This window comes from Eucalyptus grandis, chromosome 6 (genome assembly GCF_016545825.1).
Source record: "Eucalyptus grandis isolate ANBG69807.140 chromosome 6, ASM1654582v1, whole genome shotgun sequence".
Classification (NCBI taxonomy): Eukaryota; Viridiplantae; Streptophyta; class Magnoliopsida; order Myrtales; family Myrtaceae; genus Eucalyptus; species Eucalyptus grandis.
In genome coordinates, this window is record NC_052617.1 from 50,950,776 (window position 1) to 50,966,607 (window position 15,832).

The following is a 15,832-nucleotide window of genomic DNA, read 5'->3' on the forward strand; positions in this document are numbered from 1 at the left end:
ATGGTTCGGCCACCTCCGGCCACCGTCGACCTCGCCGAAGCTCCGCCTCGCCCTCAGCCGCTCTTGGCCGCCTCAACCAGCCCCGAATCTGCCCCGACCAGCAGCGATCAGAGGGTTGCAGAAAATGGGTATCGCAGAGGGTTTTGGCCCGTTTTGGCCATTTTCCCGAGCCCGGATGCTCGGCCCGCTTTGAGGAAAGTTGATCCTCGCGTCGAGCCCGTCGTTTTGAGTGAGTTTTACTCACTAATGCCTTCTTAGTGCGCTAATTATACTTAAAGGTTGATTAGTGTTAATTAAGTGTAATTAGGTTGTTAGATTAGAATTGATTAGTGATTATTAGTTAATTGCTTTGTATATTAGTGATGTAATTAGTGTAATTAGATAGAGAATTGCATGTAGTATTTATTGGATCCTTCTTGGGATTTTTCCCGTCCCTTATCGGGTGTTTATTAAGCGATTCGGGCCTAGGTGGTATTTTTAGGAATTAAATATTAATTTTCGAAATTAATTATTTAATTATTTATTTCCGGAAATTCAACTGGGATGGCTAGTAACCAGGATTTTATGCTGATGATCATGGCGCAGTCCGTTTATTTAATTGAGCTTTATATTGTCTAAATTGAATTTATTGTATTTATTTATTTAATTTTCGAAATTAATAAATTAATTAATTATTTTTCGGAAATTAAGATTTTGATGGCCGACAACCGAAATCTCGTGCTGATCGTCGTGGCGCAGTCCGTTTATTTATTTGAGCTCTACGTTGTATGGAATTGAATAAATTGTGATGTTTTAGGATTTACCCTAATTTGATTGGAATTGATTGAGATTGAATTGGCCAAGTGTGTTATTTAGCATTTATAATGTTTTGTTGAGTTGATTTAATTATTTGATTGAGAAATTGTTGGGCATTGGTTGTCGGTATTGAAAGTAGATTGGTAATCATTTGAAAGAAAGCACGTGGGCTCGGTGAATTGGAATATCACCTGGAGAATGCACGTGAGTTCAGTGGTTGAATATGTCACCTTGGCGAAGAGGTCGCCTGAGAGAATGCACGTGGCTCGGAGACTCGGTATGTCGTCTTGGAGAATGCACGTGGCTCGGTGACAGAGTTTGGCATCTAAAAGGGCACGTGGCTCAGTGATCTGATGCGTCACTTTGGTAAGCGAGTAGCTTAGAGAATGCACATGGGCCCAGGCATCTAAAAGGACACGTGGCTTGGTGATCTGATGCGTCACTTTGGTAAGCGAGTACCTTAGAGAATGCACGTGGGTCCAGTATTTGGAATGGCATCTAAAAGGGCACGTGGCTCGGTGATCTGATGCGTCACTTTGGTAAGCGAGTACCTTAGAGAATGCACGTGGCCCGGGCATCGTAAAAAGGACACGTGGCTCGGTGGCTTGATGTACCACCTTGGCGAAGAGGTCGCCTTAGAGAATGCACGTGCGCCCGAGGTTTGAGGCACGTGGCTTGGAGACTTGGAATGTCGTCCTTGAAAATGCACGTGGCCTAGCTTTTAGATACTCCTCCGTGGAGAATGATTGGTATGACATGTAATCGACTAGGTCGATTGATCATTGTTTTGATATGATGTTGTGAATTGGTTGATTGATTGGGAATGACCGTGAGTGGTCTTGTTGGCGTGTAATCGACTAAGTCGATTGATCGATGATTCGATCTGAGTGTGATTTGATGTGATTCATTGCCTTGATTTGATGTTGTGAAATGATCGATTGAATGAAAGTGACCGTGAGTGGTCTTGTTGGCGTGTAATCGACTAAGTCGATTGATCGATGATTCGATCTGAGTGTGATTTGATGTGATTCATTGCCTTGATTTGATGTTGTGAAATGATCGATTGAATGAAAGTGACCGTGAGTGGTCTTGTTGGCGTGTAATTGACTCGGTCGATTTGATCGATGCTTCGATCTGTGATGTGATTGCTTGTGTGCCTATTTGATCGTCTAATCTCGGCAGTGGAATCGAGGCCAAGGTAAGTCCTCTGACTCATGTTATGCATAGGTAGCCCTAAGGTGTATTAGTTTACTAATCGGGTCTTAGGAGGTAGAACTTGCCGAGACGTGGTCTCGGTGGTTATGAATAACCATTTGGGACCTGGATGAGGAGCCTAAGGAGCATGAATCGACGAGGAGATCCTTGTTGAGGAACCCGAAGAGGAGTACGTGGAGGAGGACCCGAGTATGACATCGAGTACGACCGGATGAGGACCGAATCCTATTCTGTCTTGTCGACCTTGTTTGCATGTAAAAGTTGTAGTTGTGAATTTCAAAGTGAGAAAAATGTATGGCTGCTTTTCTATCCCATTCTTTATTGTCTGGGATTTATAAGCTTTCCGCATGTGCTATAAAGAATGAAAGGGTCGGCGATACATAGTCGGGGATATCGCATTTTAAAATCGACCAAGAGTAAGGGATGTGTGCGTGCCTGAGGGTCGGGGCGTGACAATAGCCTCATTTATCCTCCATGTGCTCCCATTTTTATATGTTCATACTTTCCAGTGCATTCGTAAAGGCGTCTTCTACAGATCTTGTACAATTTTTTTTCTTTCTTTTGTGGTTATTTGCTGCTAATATAGATTCTTTTTTTTTTTTTGGGATAATCCCCACTAATGTAGATAAGTTGATTTTATTGCGGAAAATGCCAAGGACAACATTACTAACACAATAAAGATACAAGGATAAAGGTGTCTGCTTGTCTCTTTCTGTCTTCCTTTCCGAGACAGATGAAAATATGACCCGATTGGAGGAATTTTCATCCAATCATATGTTTGATTGATACACAAGACATTAACATCATCCACCTGCAAATAAATTAAACACAAACGTGGGTGACGTCCATGTTTGTAAACTCATCATATTCATCAATCATACGATTGGTTTCCTCTAATCAAGGATAGAAGAAATCATGACCCCTTACATGATACTTCGTCAACTTAACTTACAGATATTATCCCACTCATGAACCACAATGTAATTTCCACTATAATGCGAATACTAATTCATGAGTCACGAATTCTTTCTTCTTTCCTTTTCCCTTTCTTTGGAAAATCCCGAACATTACAAAAAGATTGGTGCTGCAATCATTTTTCGAACCTAAGGTGCGTGAGCAAGATGTAAACCTGAAAAAAAAAAAAAAACAGAAAATTGCTCGGAGGAAAAAAGAAAGCAAATTTACCAACTGAAAGAAAATGAGATAATTCTCCCTTTCTAGAGTTGGCGGTCTATGTCTTCCACATTATGACTGTAAGTATTCTTCCAATCTTTGCTATGGCCATTAAGGACATGGAACCTCCCGCAATTTGCAATGTTGAGATGACACGCATCTAGTAGATGTAAATCATGTTAATTTTGCAGTGGTTTATAGTAGTGTAAGATTCAAAAGCAGCAGCTTCTGTAATTTTTGATAGACTCGGTAACTTTTCTAAAGAACTACATTTGTGAATGAACAAATGCCTCAACAATTCCAATTGCTCGTAACCTCAAGTCTTATTTAGTCGCGGGCAACTCTGCATACTCAAATGATGGAGCCCCTTTAATCTCGATAGACATGATAGCCTCGCAGGCATTTGGCAAATGCGCATTTCCAAATAATGCAGATTCTCTAGCTTCTGTCCAAGCGCATCATCGAACTCGACCATTCTTAGCCAGCATTCTTAGAGGGGCGATTCAATCAAATTCGTCAAGTTGGGAAAGAGTGGTCATTCTATTGGTGGCTTGAGATCTCCCGAGGTCACCACAGGACAAGGGTGTTGGAAGATATGCTCGAGAATCCAGAAGATATACTCGAGAATCCATTTTGATCATAATTGTGTGCTAAATCAATTAGGGATTAGATTGAGATTAAGATTGATTTGTAGAATATTTGATTGCCATTTATTGTGTACATCTTGTACTATAATTGTAATATTTGGCTGGTGGGGCCCAAAAGAAGAAAAAGAAAGATAAGTTGAAAAATCAAAAAAGTAAAAAGGAAGGGAGGGGAGGGCTCGGTTAAAAAGGACAGCAGAGAGCTCCCTCGACCAAAAAAAAAGGAGAGAAAAAGAAAAAGGAGGAGAAGAAGAAGAAGAAGGGGGAAAAGAAGAAAGGGTTTTTGGCACGTGCATACCACGGATGCCTCGCCAAGCCGGTTCAACTTTATAATGCAGCACCCAGTAAGAGATTAGGCCCATTATTCGTCCAATCGAAGTAATTTACGGGTTTAAGGCTCCAATTCGAAATATTTGGAAAATAGAGTGGCGAAGTCCAATTTTGGAGTCGTTGAGCCGCGTATTTTTGTAGAAATGATAGTTTAGGGTGTTGTGGAGCCGTGGGATTTTACGGATCATGATTTGAACTTACGGTTTGCTCGAAACAAAATTTTGAAGTTTCCCGCGCACAGTGAACAGTGTGCGTCCAGCAGTTTCGAGCCCTTATTTTGTTAATTTTCGGTTTGATTTTGGGACGGTCAAGTTGGGATTATTGTAGTATGATAGAAGGGCTCTCTATTGACTATAAGTATGTTAATAACGGGGTTCGATAGAGAAAGTTATAGTGTAACTAAGTTTTACATTCAAGTGTCGTGTTACAAACGGCTTGAATAATTATTTTGGGTATGCGATTTATTAGCACATAGGAGTCGTTTTGTTAACATTTAGACATAATATAGCCGTTTCGTGGTTGATGTGGCGTGCTACCTAAACTTAATGTTGATTCTCGCTCATTTGGTAGGATCGCGAGATCGAAGGATCAAATAACACACGTTATTTGATTTTGGGGCATCCCCAAGGTGAGTAGTACTAATGTCATCTTTGGTTTTGTGTAACTCGTGTACTAAGGTAAGATTAACCGACATATACTTGTGAGGAAATGAGGACCTATTTGTTATATATTGATGGATATAGTGCTCGGTAATTTTGAGTTATTGTGAGATGATTCGACAAACCTCTCTTGAAGGGTTATGTATGCTGTTTTGGTACAATCGATTTATGTGGTTATGTGATGACTATTGAAACATGATATGTGTTATGTTGAGGAAATCAAATGTGTGGTAGTAAAGGACTAAGTGCTACACGACAACGAAATTTCGTGTGAGTCACCTCTAGAGCCTTGTAGTCAAGGGCTAAGTGCTACATGGCGACTTGAGTCACATGGGAGTCACCTCTAGAGCCTTGTACTACTGACATGCATAGTAAAGGACTAAGTGTTACATGATAACGTAATTTCGTGGGAGCCACCTCTAGGGCCTTGTACTATTGCTATATGTGGTCGATGGCTAAGTGCTACACGATAACGTAATTTCGTGAGAGTCACCTCTAGGGCCTTGAGTTTGGATATTGAGTGTGGAATGAACCGTTGATATGAGATAGGATGAGTTCATGCTGGTTTTATTATTATGGATGAATGGAAAATTTGGCTATTTGATATAGCTAGGTTGAGGTAACATTTAACACATTTTGTTCTTGCAAGTGATCATATTTTGTTTGGCAATAATGAGTCATGCCTCGAGTTTTAAATGTGTAATGTGGAAGCTTGATATGCTTTTATGACATATACTAGTCACTGAGCTATGGTTGCTTATTCCATTCATCTTCCATGTTTTCAGGTCCCAGGGTTAGCAACTAGTAAGACCAGAGCGCTTTTGGAAAACTTTTGGGAGTTCTATTTTGGGTATGGTTTAAGAAAGTGGTGTATATAATCTTTGCTAGTGGTTGGACTGGTTGAGTTCTAAATGTATATTTCTTTTTGGTGGATTATAGAAACTCTAATGTTGCAACAAACTTGTTAGTTATCTGATATGTGTATATATATATATAGCTTGAGATATACATAATTCATGGAAGGTTGGCCATGTCATCCCCATTCCTTGTAGTTTTGGGGTGTGACATTTTTGGTATCAGAGCCTAAGTTTTGATCTTCCTAGGTAGAGATATGGGACGTTGGGAGATTGTGTGATAGGTTTTAATGTGCTAACCTTTTTGATACTAAGGTGTAATCTTATTCTTGAGTCCAGGTGATTATGCATACCGACTCAGAGACACTTGCCTCGCTTCGTAAAAACAGCAAAGGCAAGCGAGTCGCTACCCCTAATACTAGAGATGAGCCTCAAGCTTCTCGAGGGGCAGCTTTAAGGAGGAGACTAGAGAACCGATTTGATGGGAGTCATGATTTGGATGAAGCTAGGGAAGAGCCTCAAGAGCCGGTTCCTCCGATTGAGTTCACGCAGGCGATGATTCACTGGTACCGTCAAGCGAAAGAATTAAGTGAAGGTGGAGTAGCTGGCTCATGCACCTTCGCCCAATTCAGAAAGGCGGATCCACCTAAGTTTGATGGGAAGTTGGATCCTCTCAAGGCTGATGATTGGATTAGAAGCATGGAGGGGGTTTTTAGAGCTGAGAATGTTCGTGATGATCAAAAGGTCAACTTTGCCACTCGATGCTTAGAAGGTGAAGCTATTAGCTGGTGGGAAGGAACTAGACCGGCTCTCGGAGATAATGATGCGATCATTTCATGGAAGGACTTCACTGAGGCTTTTAACGCTCAATTCTTTCCAGAATCTTTTCAAGCGAAGATGAGAAGCGACTTTGTCAATATATCTCAAGGTAGCTTAACAGTTATGGAGTATGCGACCCGCTTTAATCGGTTAAGTAAATTTGAGGATGGTTTTGCGGCCAATGAAAGGCGTAAGGGTGAACACTTTCGGCGTGGGCTCCGACCTGATATTCGTACTATACTCGTACCATTTGAACTAACAACGTACAAAGATGTTTTGAATCAAGCAATTAGGGTCGAGCAAGACATTTTGGAGCGTGGCACGCAAGGAGCACCTCAACACAAGAGATTTAAGCCCACCAATTTCCAGAACAATCGTACTAGTGATAGCGGGAAGCAAAGAGATTTCAATCGGCTAGATAGGTCTCGGAATCAAAGTGGTCAAAGCCCTTGTGCTACTTGTGGAAAGCTTCATGGCGGTCATTGTTATTGTAAATTAGGAGCATGTTTTGTTTGCGGAAAAATGGATCACATGGCACGTGATTGCCCCACGAAGAGGAATAATCCTACGGATGGTAGGATATGTTATATGTGTGGACAACCAGGACACATCGCACGCAGTTGTTCTATACGGAGGAATGCTCCTTCCATTGGTAGGCCCCAAGGGAACCCACAAAAACAAAATGCAAGTGGGAAAGTTTTTGCGATGACGAAGGAAGATGCGGAGGCGTCTAACGCAGTTGTTGCAGGTGATATTTCCATTACCTCACAACGTGCTTATGCGTTATTTGATTCTGGTGCTACGCATTCATTCATTTCAACTGAATTTGCAAAGAAGCTTGATGTGTTACCTGAACCTCTTGAGTGTAAATTGCATGTTGATACTCCTACTGGTGATTTCTTAATTGCTCATAATGTGTTCAAAAGATGTATGCTTCGGATTAATAATGTTGAAATGCCTGTGGATCTAGTAGAGTTAAATATTCGAGACTTTGATGTTATTATAGGGATGGATTGGTTATCTACATATCGTGCTATTGTTGACTGTTTTTCAAAGAAAGTGATCTTTAGACTTCCAAATCAACTCGAATTCTCTTTTTCGGGAGGTTGTCAAGACACTTTTCCAATGTTGATCTCAGCTTTACAAGCGAAGAAACTTTTGAGAAAAGGTTGTTATGGTTATTTAGCTTGTGTAAAAGACACAAGTAATGTTATAGGGAAGTTGGAGAATATTCCTGTTGTTAGAGACTTTCCAAATGTGTTTCTTGAAGATTTACCAGGTTTGCCTCCTGATAGAGAAATGGAGTTTTGTATTGAATTGATGCCCGGTTCAACACCAATCTCTAAGGCACCATATCGGATGGCACCCGCTGAATTAAAAGAATTGAAAACGCAACTGCAAGATCTTTTGGATAAGGGTTTCATCAGACCCAGTGTTTCGCCTTGGGGAGCTCTTGTTCTATTTGTGAAAAAGAAAGATGGTAGTATGCGACTTTGCATAGATTACCGAGAGCTTAATAAGGTAACGGTCAAAAACAAATATCCTTTGCCTCGGATTGATGATTTATTTGATCAACTTCAGGGAGCTCAGATATTCTCCAAGATCGACCTTCGTTCTGGGTATCATCAGTTGAAGATAAAAATAGATGATGTGCCTAAAACTGCTTTCAGAATAAGGTATGGCCATTATGAATTTCTTGTCATGCCTTTTGGATTAACAAATGCGCCTGCTGCCTTCATGGACTTGATGAACAGAGTGTTCAAAGAATATCTAGACAAATTTATTGTGGTGTTCATTGATGACATCCTAGTGTATTCAAAGAGTTTAGAGGAACATGAACAACACTTGAGGTTTGTCTTGCAGACTTTGTATGAAAAGAAGTTGTATGTCAAATTTAGTAAGTGTGATTTCTGGCTTGATCATATAGAATTCTTGGGTCATGTGATCTCGAAGGATGGCATATTAGTGGATCCAAAGAAAGTTGAAGCAGTTGTTAAGTGGAATCGCCCAACTAATGTTACAGAAGTGAGAAGTTTCCTTGGGCTAGCTGGCTACTATAGGCGATTTGTAGAGGGATTCTCAAAGATTACTGATCCACTTACCCGTCTAACTCAGAAGAGAGTTAAATTTGCATGGTCAGACCAATGTGAGTGCAGTTTTCAAGAGTTAAAGAGACGGCTGGTAACGGCTCCTATTCTAACTTTACCTTCAGGAAGTGGCGGCTTCGTAATCTACTGCGACGCATCCAAAGAAGGTTTGGGTTGTGTTCTTATGCAAGATGGCAAAGTTGTTGCCTACGCTTCTAGAAAATTGAAATTACATGAGAAGAACTACCCCACTCATGATTTGGAGTTAGCAGTAGTTGTATTTGCCTTGAAGATATGGCTGCACTATTTGTATGGTGAAAAATGTGAAGTCTTTACCGATCACAAGAGTCTAAAATATATCTTTACTCAGAAAGAACTAAACATGAGGCAAAGAAGATGGCTAGAGCTTTTGAAGGATTATGACTTGTCCATTAATTACCATCCGGGTAAGGCTAATGTGGTAGCGGATGCTTTGAGTCATAAATCTTTTGGAAATATGGCAACTTTGCTCACTTCTCAGAAACCCATCCTTGAAGATATGCGGAAATTAGACTTGGAAGTATTGGTACATCAGCTTGGTGCTCAGTTAGCTAACCTTCAAGTACAACCTATGTTGATTGACAGAATTAAGGCTAAACAGAATGAAGATCCACAATTACAAAAATTTAGAGAAGGTGTGGAAGCTGGAAGACAAGCGGATTTCAGTTTACACGTAGATGGATCCTTGAGGTTTCGTGGTTGACTATGTGTTCTGAAGGACTCAAAGCTGAAAAAGGAGATCCTATAGGAAGCTCACAGCACTAGATTTTCAATTCATCCCGGAAGCACTAAAATGTATAGAGACTTGAGAGAAAACTTTTGGTGGGTCAACATGAAAAATGATATTGTAAAATTTGTCGATCAATGTCTAGTTTGCCAACAAGTGAAAATTGAGTATCAGAAACCAGGTGGACAATTACAACCTCTAGAAGTACCTAAATGGAAGTGGGAACATGTCACCATGGACTTTGTAGTTGGCCTACCGAGGACGCCAAGTGGTAAGAATGCTATATGGGTGATTGTTGACCGATTGACTAAGTCCGCTCACTTTTTGTCATATCGATTTGGCCTTTCAATGGAAGATATGGCAAAGTGATATGTTAATGACATAGTGAAACTTCATGGAGTTCCAGTAAGCATTGTTTCTGACAGGGATCCCAGATTTGTGTCTAACTTTTGGAAGAGTTTGCAAGGAGCATTGGGCACGAAACTCAACTTGAGTACAGCTTTTCATCCACAAACAGATGGACAGTTAGAGAGAACAATCCAGACATTAGAGGATATGTTGGGATCATGCATAATTGACTTTGGTGGTTCTTGGGATGAACATCTACATTTGGCAGAATTTTCTTATAACAACAGTTATCACTCTAGCATTAAAATGGCACCGTTTGAAGCTTTACATGGCTGAAAATGCAGAAGTCCTATTTGTTGGGATGATGTTGGTGAGAAAATACTAACTGGCCCTGAATTCATTCAACAGTCAGCAGAGAAAGTTAGGCTAATTCGCGAACGTTTCAGAACGGCTCAAAGTCATCAGAAAAGCTATGCGGATCTTAAAAGACGCCAGTTAGAATTTAGTGTGGGAGATCACGTATTCTTAAAAGTTTCTCCTACGAAGGGTGTATTGAGATTTGACACACGTGGGAAGTTAAGTCCAAGGTATGTGGGACCATTCTTGATCTTAGAGAAAATTGGTGAAGTCGCGTATAAATTGGCTTTACCACCGGCGCTATCAAGTGTCCATAATGTGTTCCATGTTTCTTTGTTGCGGAAATATGTGCCAAATCCCGAGCATGTGCTAGACTTTACCCCATTGAGATTACGGGAGAATTTGACATATGAGGAGCAGCCTATTCACATTATTGATAAGAAGGATTTGGTGCTGCGACGACGAACTATTCCTTATGTTAAGATACAATGGCAAAACCATATTGAGAGAGAGGCTACTTGGGAACTTGAGGATGAGGCAAGACGCAAATATCCATACTTGTTTCATGATTGAAATACATGTAAATTTCGAGGACGAAATGTTTTTAGGAGAGTAGAATGTAATATTTGACTGGTGGGGCCCAAAAGAAGAAAAAGAAAGATAAGTTGAAAAATAAAAAAGTAAAAAGGAAGGGAGGGAGGGCTCTGTTAAAAAGGACAGCAGAGAGCTCCCTCGACCAAAAAAAAAAGGAGAGAAAAAGAAAAAGGAGAAGAAGAAGAAGAAGGGGGAAAAGAAGAAAGGGTTTTGGCACGTGCATACCACGGATGCCTCGCCAAGCCGGTTCAACTTTATAACGCAGCACCCGGTAAGAGATTAGGCCCATTATTCGTCCAATCGAAGTAATTTACGGGTTTAGGGCTCCAATTCGAAATATTTGGAAAATAGAGTGGCGAAGTCCAATTTTGGAGTCGTTGAGCTGCGTATTTTTGTAGAAATGATAGTTTAGGGTGTTGTGGAGCCGTTGGATTTTACGGATCATGATTTGAACTTACGGTTTGCTCGAAACAAAATTTTGAAGTTTCCCGCGCACAGTGAACAGTGTGAGTCCAGCAGTTTCGAGCCCTTATTTTGTTAATTTTCGGTTTGATTTTGGGACGGTCAAGTTGGGATTATTGTAGTATGATAGAAGGGCTCTCTATTGACTATAAGTATGTTAATAACGGGGTTCGATAGAAAGTTATAGTGTAACTAAGTTTTACATTCAAGTGTCGTGTTACAAACGGCTTGAATAATTATTTTGGGTATGCGATTTATTAGCGCATAGGAGTCGTTTTGTTAACATTTAGACATAATATAGCCGTTTCTTGGTTGATGTGGCGTGCTACCTAAACTTAATGTTGATTCTCGCTCATTTGGTAGGATCGCGAGATCGAAGGATCAAATAACACACACGTTATTTGATTTTGGGGCATCCCCAAGGTGAGTAGTACTAATGTCATCTTTGGTTTTGTGTAACTCGTGTACTAAGGTAAGATTAACCGACATATACTTGTGAGGAAATGAGGACCTATTTGTTATATATTGATGGATATAGTGCTCGGTAATTTTGAGTTATTGTGAGATGATTCGACAAACCTCTCTTGAAGGGTTATGTATGCTGTTTTGGTACAATCGATTTATGTGGTTATGTGATGACTATTGAAACATGATATGTGTTATGTTGAGGAAATCAAATGTGTGGTAGTAAAGGACTAAGTGCTACACGACAACGAAATTTCGTGTGAGTCACCTCTAGAGCCTTGTAGTCAAGGGCTAGGTGCTACATGGCGACATGAGTCACATGGGAGTCACCTCTAGGGCCTTGTACTACTGACATGCATAGTAAAGGACTAAGTGCTACATGATAACGTAATTTCGTGGGAGCCACCTCTAGGGCTTTGTACTATTGCTATATGTGGTCGAGGGCTAAGTGCTACACGATAACGTAATTTCGTGGGAGTCATCTCTAGGACCTTGAGTTTGGATATTGAGTGTGGAATGAATCGTTGATATGAGATAGGATGAGTTCATGCTGGTTTTATTATTATGGATGAATGGAAAATTTGGCTATTTGATATAGCTAGGTTGAGGTAACATTTAACACATTTTGTTCTTGCAAGTGATCATATTTTGTTTGGCAATAATGAGTCATGCCTCGAGTTTTAAATATGTAATGTGGAAGCTTGATATGCTTTTATAACATATACTAGTCACTGAGCTATGGTTGCTTATTCCATTCATCTTCCATGTTTTCAGGTCCCAGGGTTAGCAACTAGTAAGACGAGAGTGCTTTTGGAAAACTTTTGGGGTTCTATTTTGGGTATGGTTTAAGAAAGTGGTGTATATAATCTTTGCTAGTGGTTGGACTGGTTGAGTTCTAAATGTATATTTCTTTTTGGTGGATTATAGAAACTCTAATGTTGCAACAAACTTGTTAGTTATCTGATATGTGTATATATATATAGCTTGAGATATACATAATTCATGGAAGGTTGGCCATGTCATCCCCATTCCTTGTAGTTTTGGGGTGTGACAATAATTAGAGACCATTGTACGTTAGGGAGAATTGAAGAAATACAAAAAAACTTTTTCCCCTAAACTATCTTCCTTCAGATGCGATCTATTCTGTTTTTCCGCTTCTTCTTGCTTCCTTTCAAAGGGTATTTTGATTCCCAAAGCTAAATGCACCAGATTAATGAATCCCTCTCCGATTTCGAACTGGACTATTTTTCCTAATAATAATAATAATAATAATGGGTGCACGGGACAAATTTGGCATCGGGGAGTACATATTATATACTTGAGGTAGGAAGGCACAGCTTACAAGACAGTCTCTTGAATCAAATGAGAAAATGAGCGATGGAACGAGAGAACTTGTTTATGCTATAAAACTAGATGGGCGATCACCTTGATGGGGCCTAAAGGACCCAGAACATCCGGAATTGGAAAGTAATTTTATCAAAGGGATCGCATTCTTCCGGCATAGGCTCTTTTACAGGTCTAAAAGGCCCAAAATCTTTTGTTCTTTTACCAAAGTGGATGGATTGCTCTGGTTCGCACTTCGAAAATTCAGGATTCCTTTTTAAGATTGGTCAATTGGTGATTTGTATAGCTTTCAAATTTTGCTCCCGGTAAAAAACAAACCAAGCATCAGCTAAATTAAGAAATGTGAATGCACAAGTTTTGTTAGTGAGACAAATGCCCGCAAAGCTAAACTATACGGCATGATGTTGTATCGGCATGGTCCCCATCCCACCTAATTGTCAGTGATTCTACTACTTGAAAACTCAAGCGTAGCTGATTTCTCGAGACATAAATCTGTCATGGGTAATTTCAAAGGGCAAAAGAGAGCCATGTTAATTTGGAGAGAATATTCTTAAAGTCCCCTACCAAATTCTAACCCTCTAATTTTAAGAATCTTAAATCGGGAAGTTTTGAAAATTCCCTACTCGTGAAATTGTGCACTTTGGAGAGTCCCGTAATCTAAGTACCCTGACTTTGTCCATCACTGGTGACGAGAAAAGCATAAGTGAATATTTGAAGTGGATGACAAAGACGAGGTTATGCGAGTTTAAGGCACTTTATCATTCAGTAATGAAAAACGTATCATAGAAAGGCATAAGGAAGGAAAAATTAGTCAAGTAAATCTGCCTCATTCAAACATTTGAAAAGAATTCTTTATACCATGTAAAGCATGTCTAGTCCATCATTTTTAGAGAATTCCGTCCGAAGACTATAAGTAAGAACATTACTATCACATTAAAATCGTTAGATAGAACATATTGACTACTTATTTCCTTTTTTTTAAGATAGAAAACTACAACGGTTTTGCAATTTAGAAACAAATTATCAGACCAATTTCTAAAAGTTGGGTCTAAATCGACTTAAGGTGAAATTTGACAATTAGGCGATTGAGAAAACCAACAAAAAGCTTGTTCTTTGGTTCTAGTCGCGGGTCTTTTTAGGTCTTCGAATTCCGCTGTTTGGGTAGTGAGATTGCACATTCAAAAGGGCAATTGAAAGCAAGAGTTAACAAGAAATTATGGCTCATAAGAGTCCTCTTCCGTCATTGCACTCGAGTCTATATCGAGTGTTTAAGCTCTATATGCTCAATATTTCTCCTGATCATCCTTTTTGTGGCTCTTTTGCCCGGAGTTTCAATCTCTTGATTACATCTCTCACTGGATCATCTCAAAGCTTATATCCGACTCGAGCAATAGAAGTCTTTTGAAGATGCTGGAATTGCCAATTCTAATGCAAGCTTATGAATGAAGATGTACATAAAAGTGCGTAAAATATTGCATTTGTTGACATTATAATGAAAAATAGAAAATACGATCGTGTTGCTCTCTCTCATACTTCTTGAATCATATCGACTTGTTCATACCTATTAAATCATATCAATGGCCCATGTGCATTGATGGCATTAGTTTGCCATCATACCTGATTTATTTAGTGGATCACTTTAGCGATAACTGTCTATCGGTGATTTATAATTACAAAAGTCTATTCGCACGCATCTGCTCTTATACCAGTGTTGACACCCAAAGTTGTCTGTACCATCACGTGCCAATCACGAGGATAGCAACATCTTGACAAATCACGTGCTTGTCGCGAGAACTAGGAAAAAGTCAAGATGCATAGGGATGTTTGACCGAATATGAGCCTGTGGATGGAAACATGTAGTTCGACGATAAAGGAAGGAATGACCACGTGTCTGGGTATTAGAATAATGCCACGAGTACAGAATTAGAGAAGTATTGACACTGAAATTTGAGTAGGAATCATTAATGTGCAAACAACTGCTCGAAATTAAGGAATGGTTACTGATGGATGACCGAGTCATGCAATCGTTGTCAACGAATCAGAAGCAGTACCGCATTATCAAGGCAGTTGCGAGAAAAATATGTGATCTGAAAAGGTTAAAAATAGTTACCAAGGGAGGAGTAATTGTTTAAAGGTTACCAAATTATTCTATAAATACTGCTAGTCGTCCAACGAAAAGGCCACCAAGCAACACATCAAATATTTTTACTTTACATTTATTTTATGGCACTTTAGTTTCATAGCTGTAGTCTCTAGATTTCTGTCATTGATTGGATTTCGGCGAACATCTACATCTTGGTGCAGCGTCGTCAAATAAATTCCGCTGTTGTACCACAAGCTCAATGCTGTCGATTAAATTTCGATGTTGTGTTTCTATCCACGGGCATTGTTGTTGATTAGATTCCAACTTTGCACTGAATTATCCATAAACTGTGCCGTCGATTAAATTTTGGCATAGTTTAGAACCAGAGGTGAAAGTTAGTGGGTTGTTGGTTGTTAATATTGTAATGTGAAGATTGGAAATAACATATGCATTTTGATATCCTCTGTTCAAATTCAACATGGAACCTGAGTCTCCTCTAATAAAATCGAAACGTATCGTTCGGTGAAAGATATTTCCTTGTGGGAACAAAACTGGCAAAACAATCAACTAGCAATCAAATTATGCATAATTTAAAAGAAAGTCGCTGTTCTTTTCTTTCTTTTTTCCCCCTAGAAATTCAAGAGAAGAATCTATAACAATCACAAGTGAAATCATGGCTTCAAAATAACGTCTTCGCTGGTCCTCACAAAGAGCACAACAAAAGAGTACTACACCAATAAAGATGGCCCATGGACCTCTGTCCTGGCTGGGCACCCTGACCGCGATAACCCTGCGCATGAGCTGCAAAAATACAATTCTCCGAGTCATATATACACA

At 39.7% G+C, this 15,832-nt stretch overlaps 1 protein-coding gene across 1 annotated transcript; it reads left to right on the top strand.

The window, feature by feature from the left end:
• On the top strand, nucleotides 1-9,318 carry LOC104447460. Its single transcript, XM_039314662.1, has 4 exons — nucleotides 1-128; nucleotides 1,978-1,993; nucleotides 6,010-8,244; nucleotides 8,353-9,318. Exons 1-4 carry the CDS (start codon nucleotides 1-3, stop codon nucleotides 9,316-9,318), a joined length of 3,345 nt encoding a protein of 1,114 aa, XP_039170596.1.
• The last annotated feature ends 6,514 nt before the right edge of the window (nucleotides 9,319-15,832 follow it).

Bases quoted from the DNA above. Each gene is read 5' to 3' on its own strand.
- LOC104447460 (XM_039314662.1), top strand. From the start codon at position 1: ATGGTTCGGCCACCTCCGGCCACCGTCGACCTCGCCGAAGCTCCGCCT. The intron at 8,245-8,352 runs GTGTTCAAAGAA...TTTGTCTTGCAG, and splicing joins TCATGGACTTGATGAACAGA to ACTTTGTATGAAAAGAAGTT.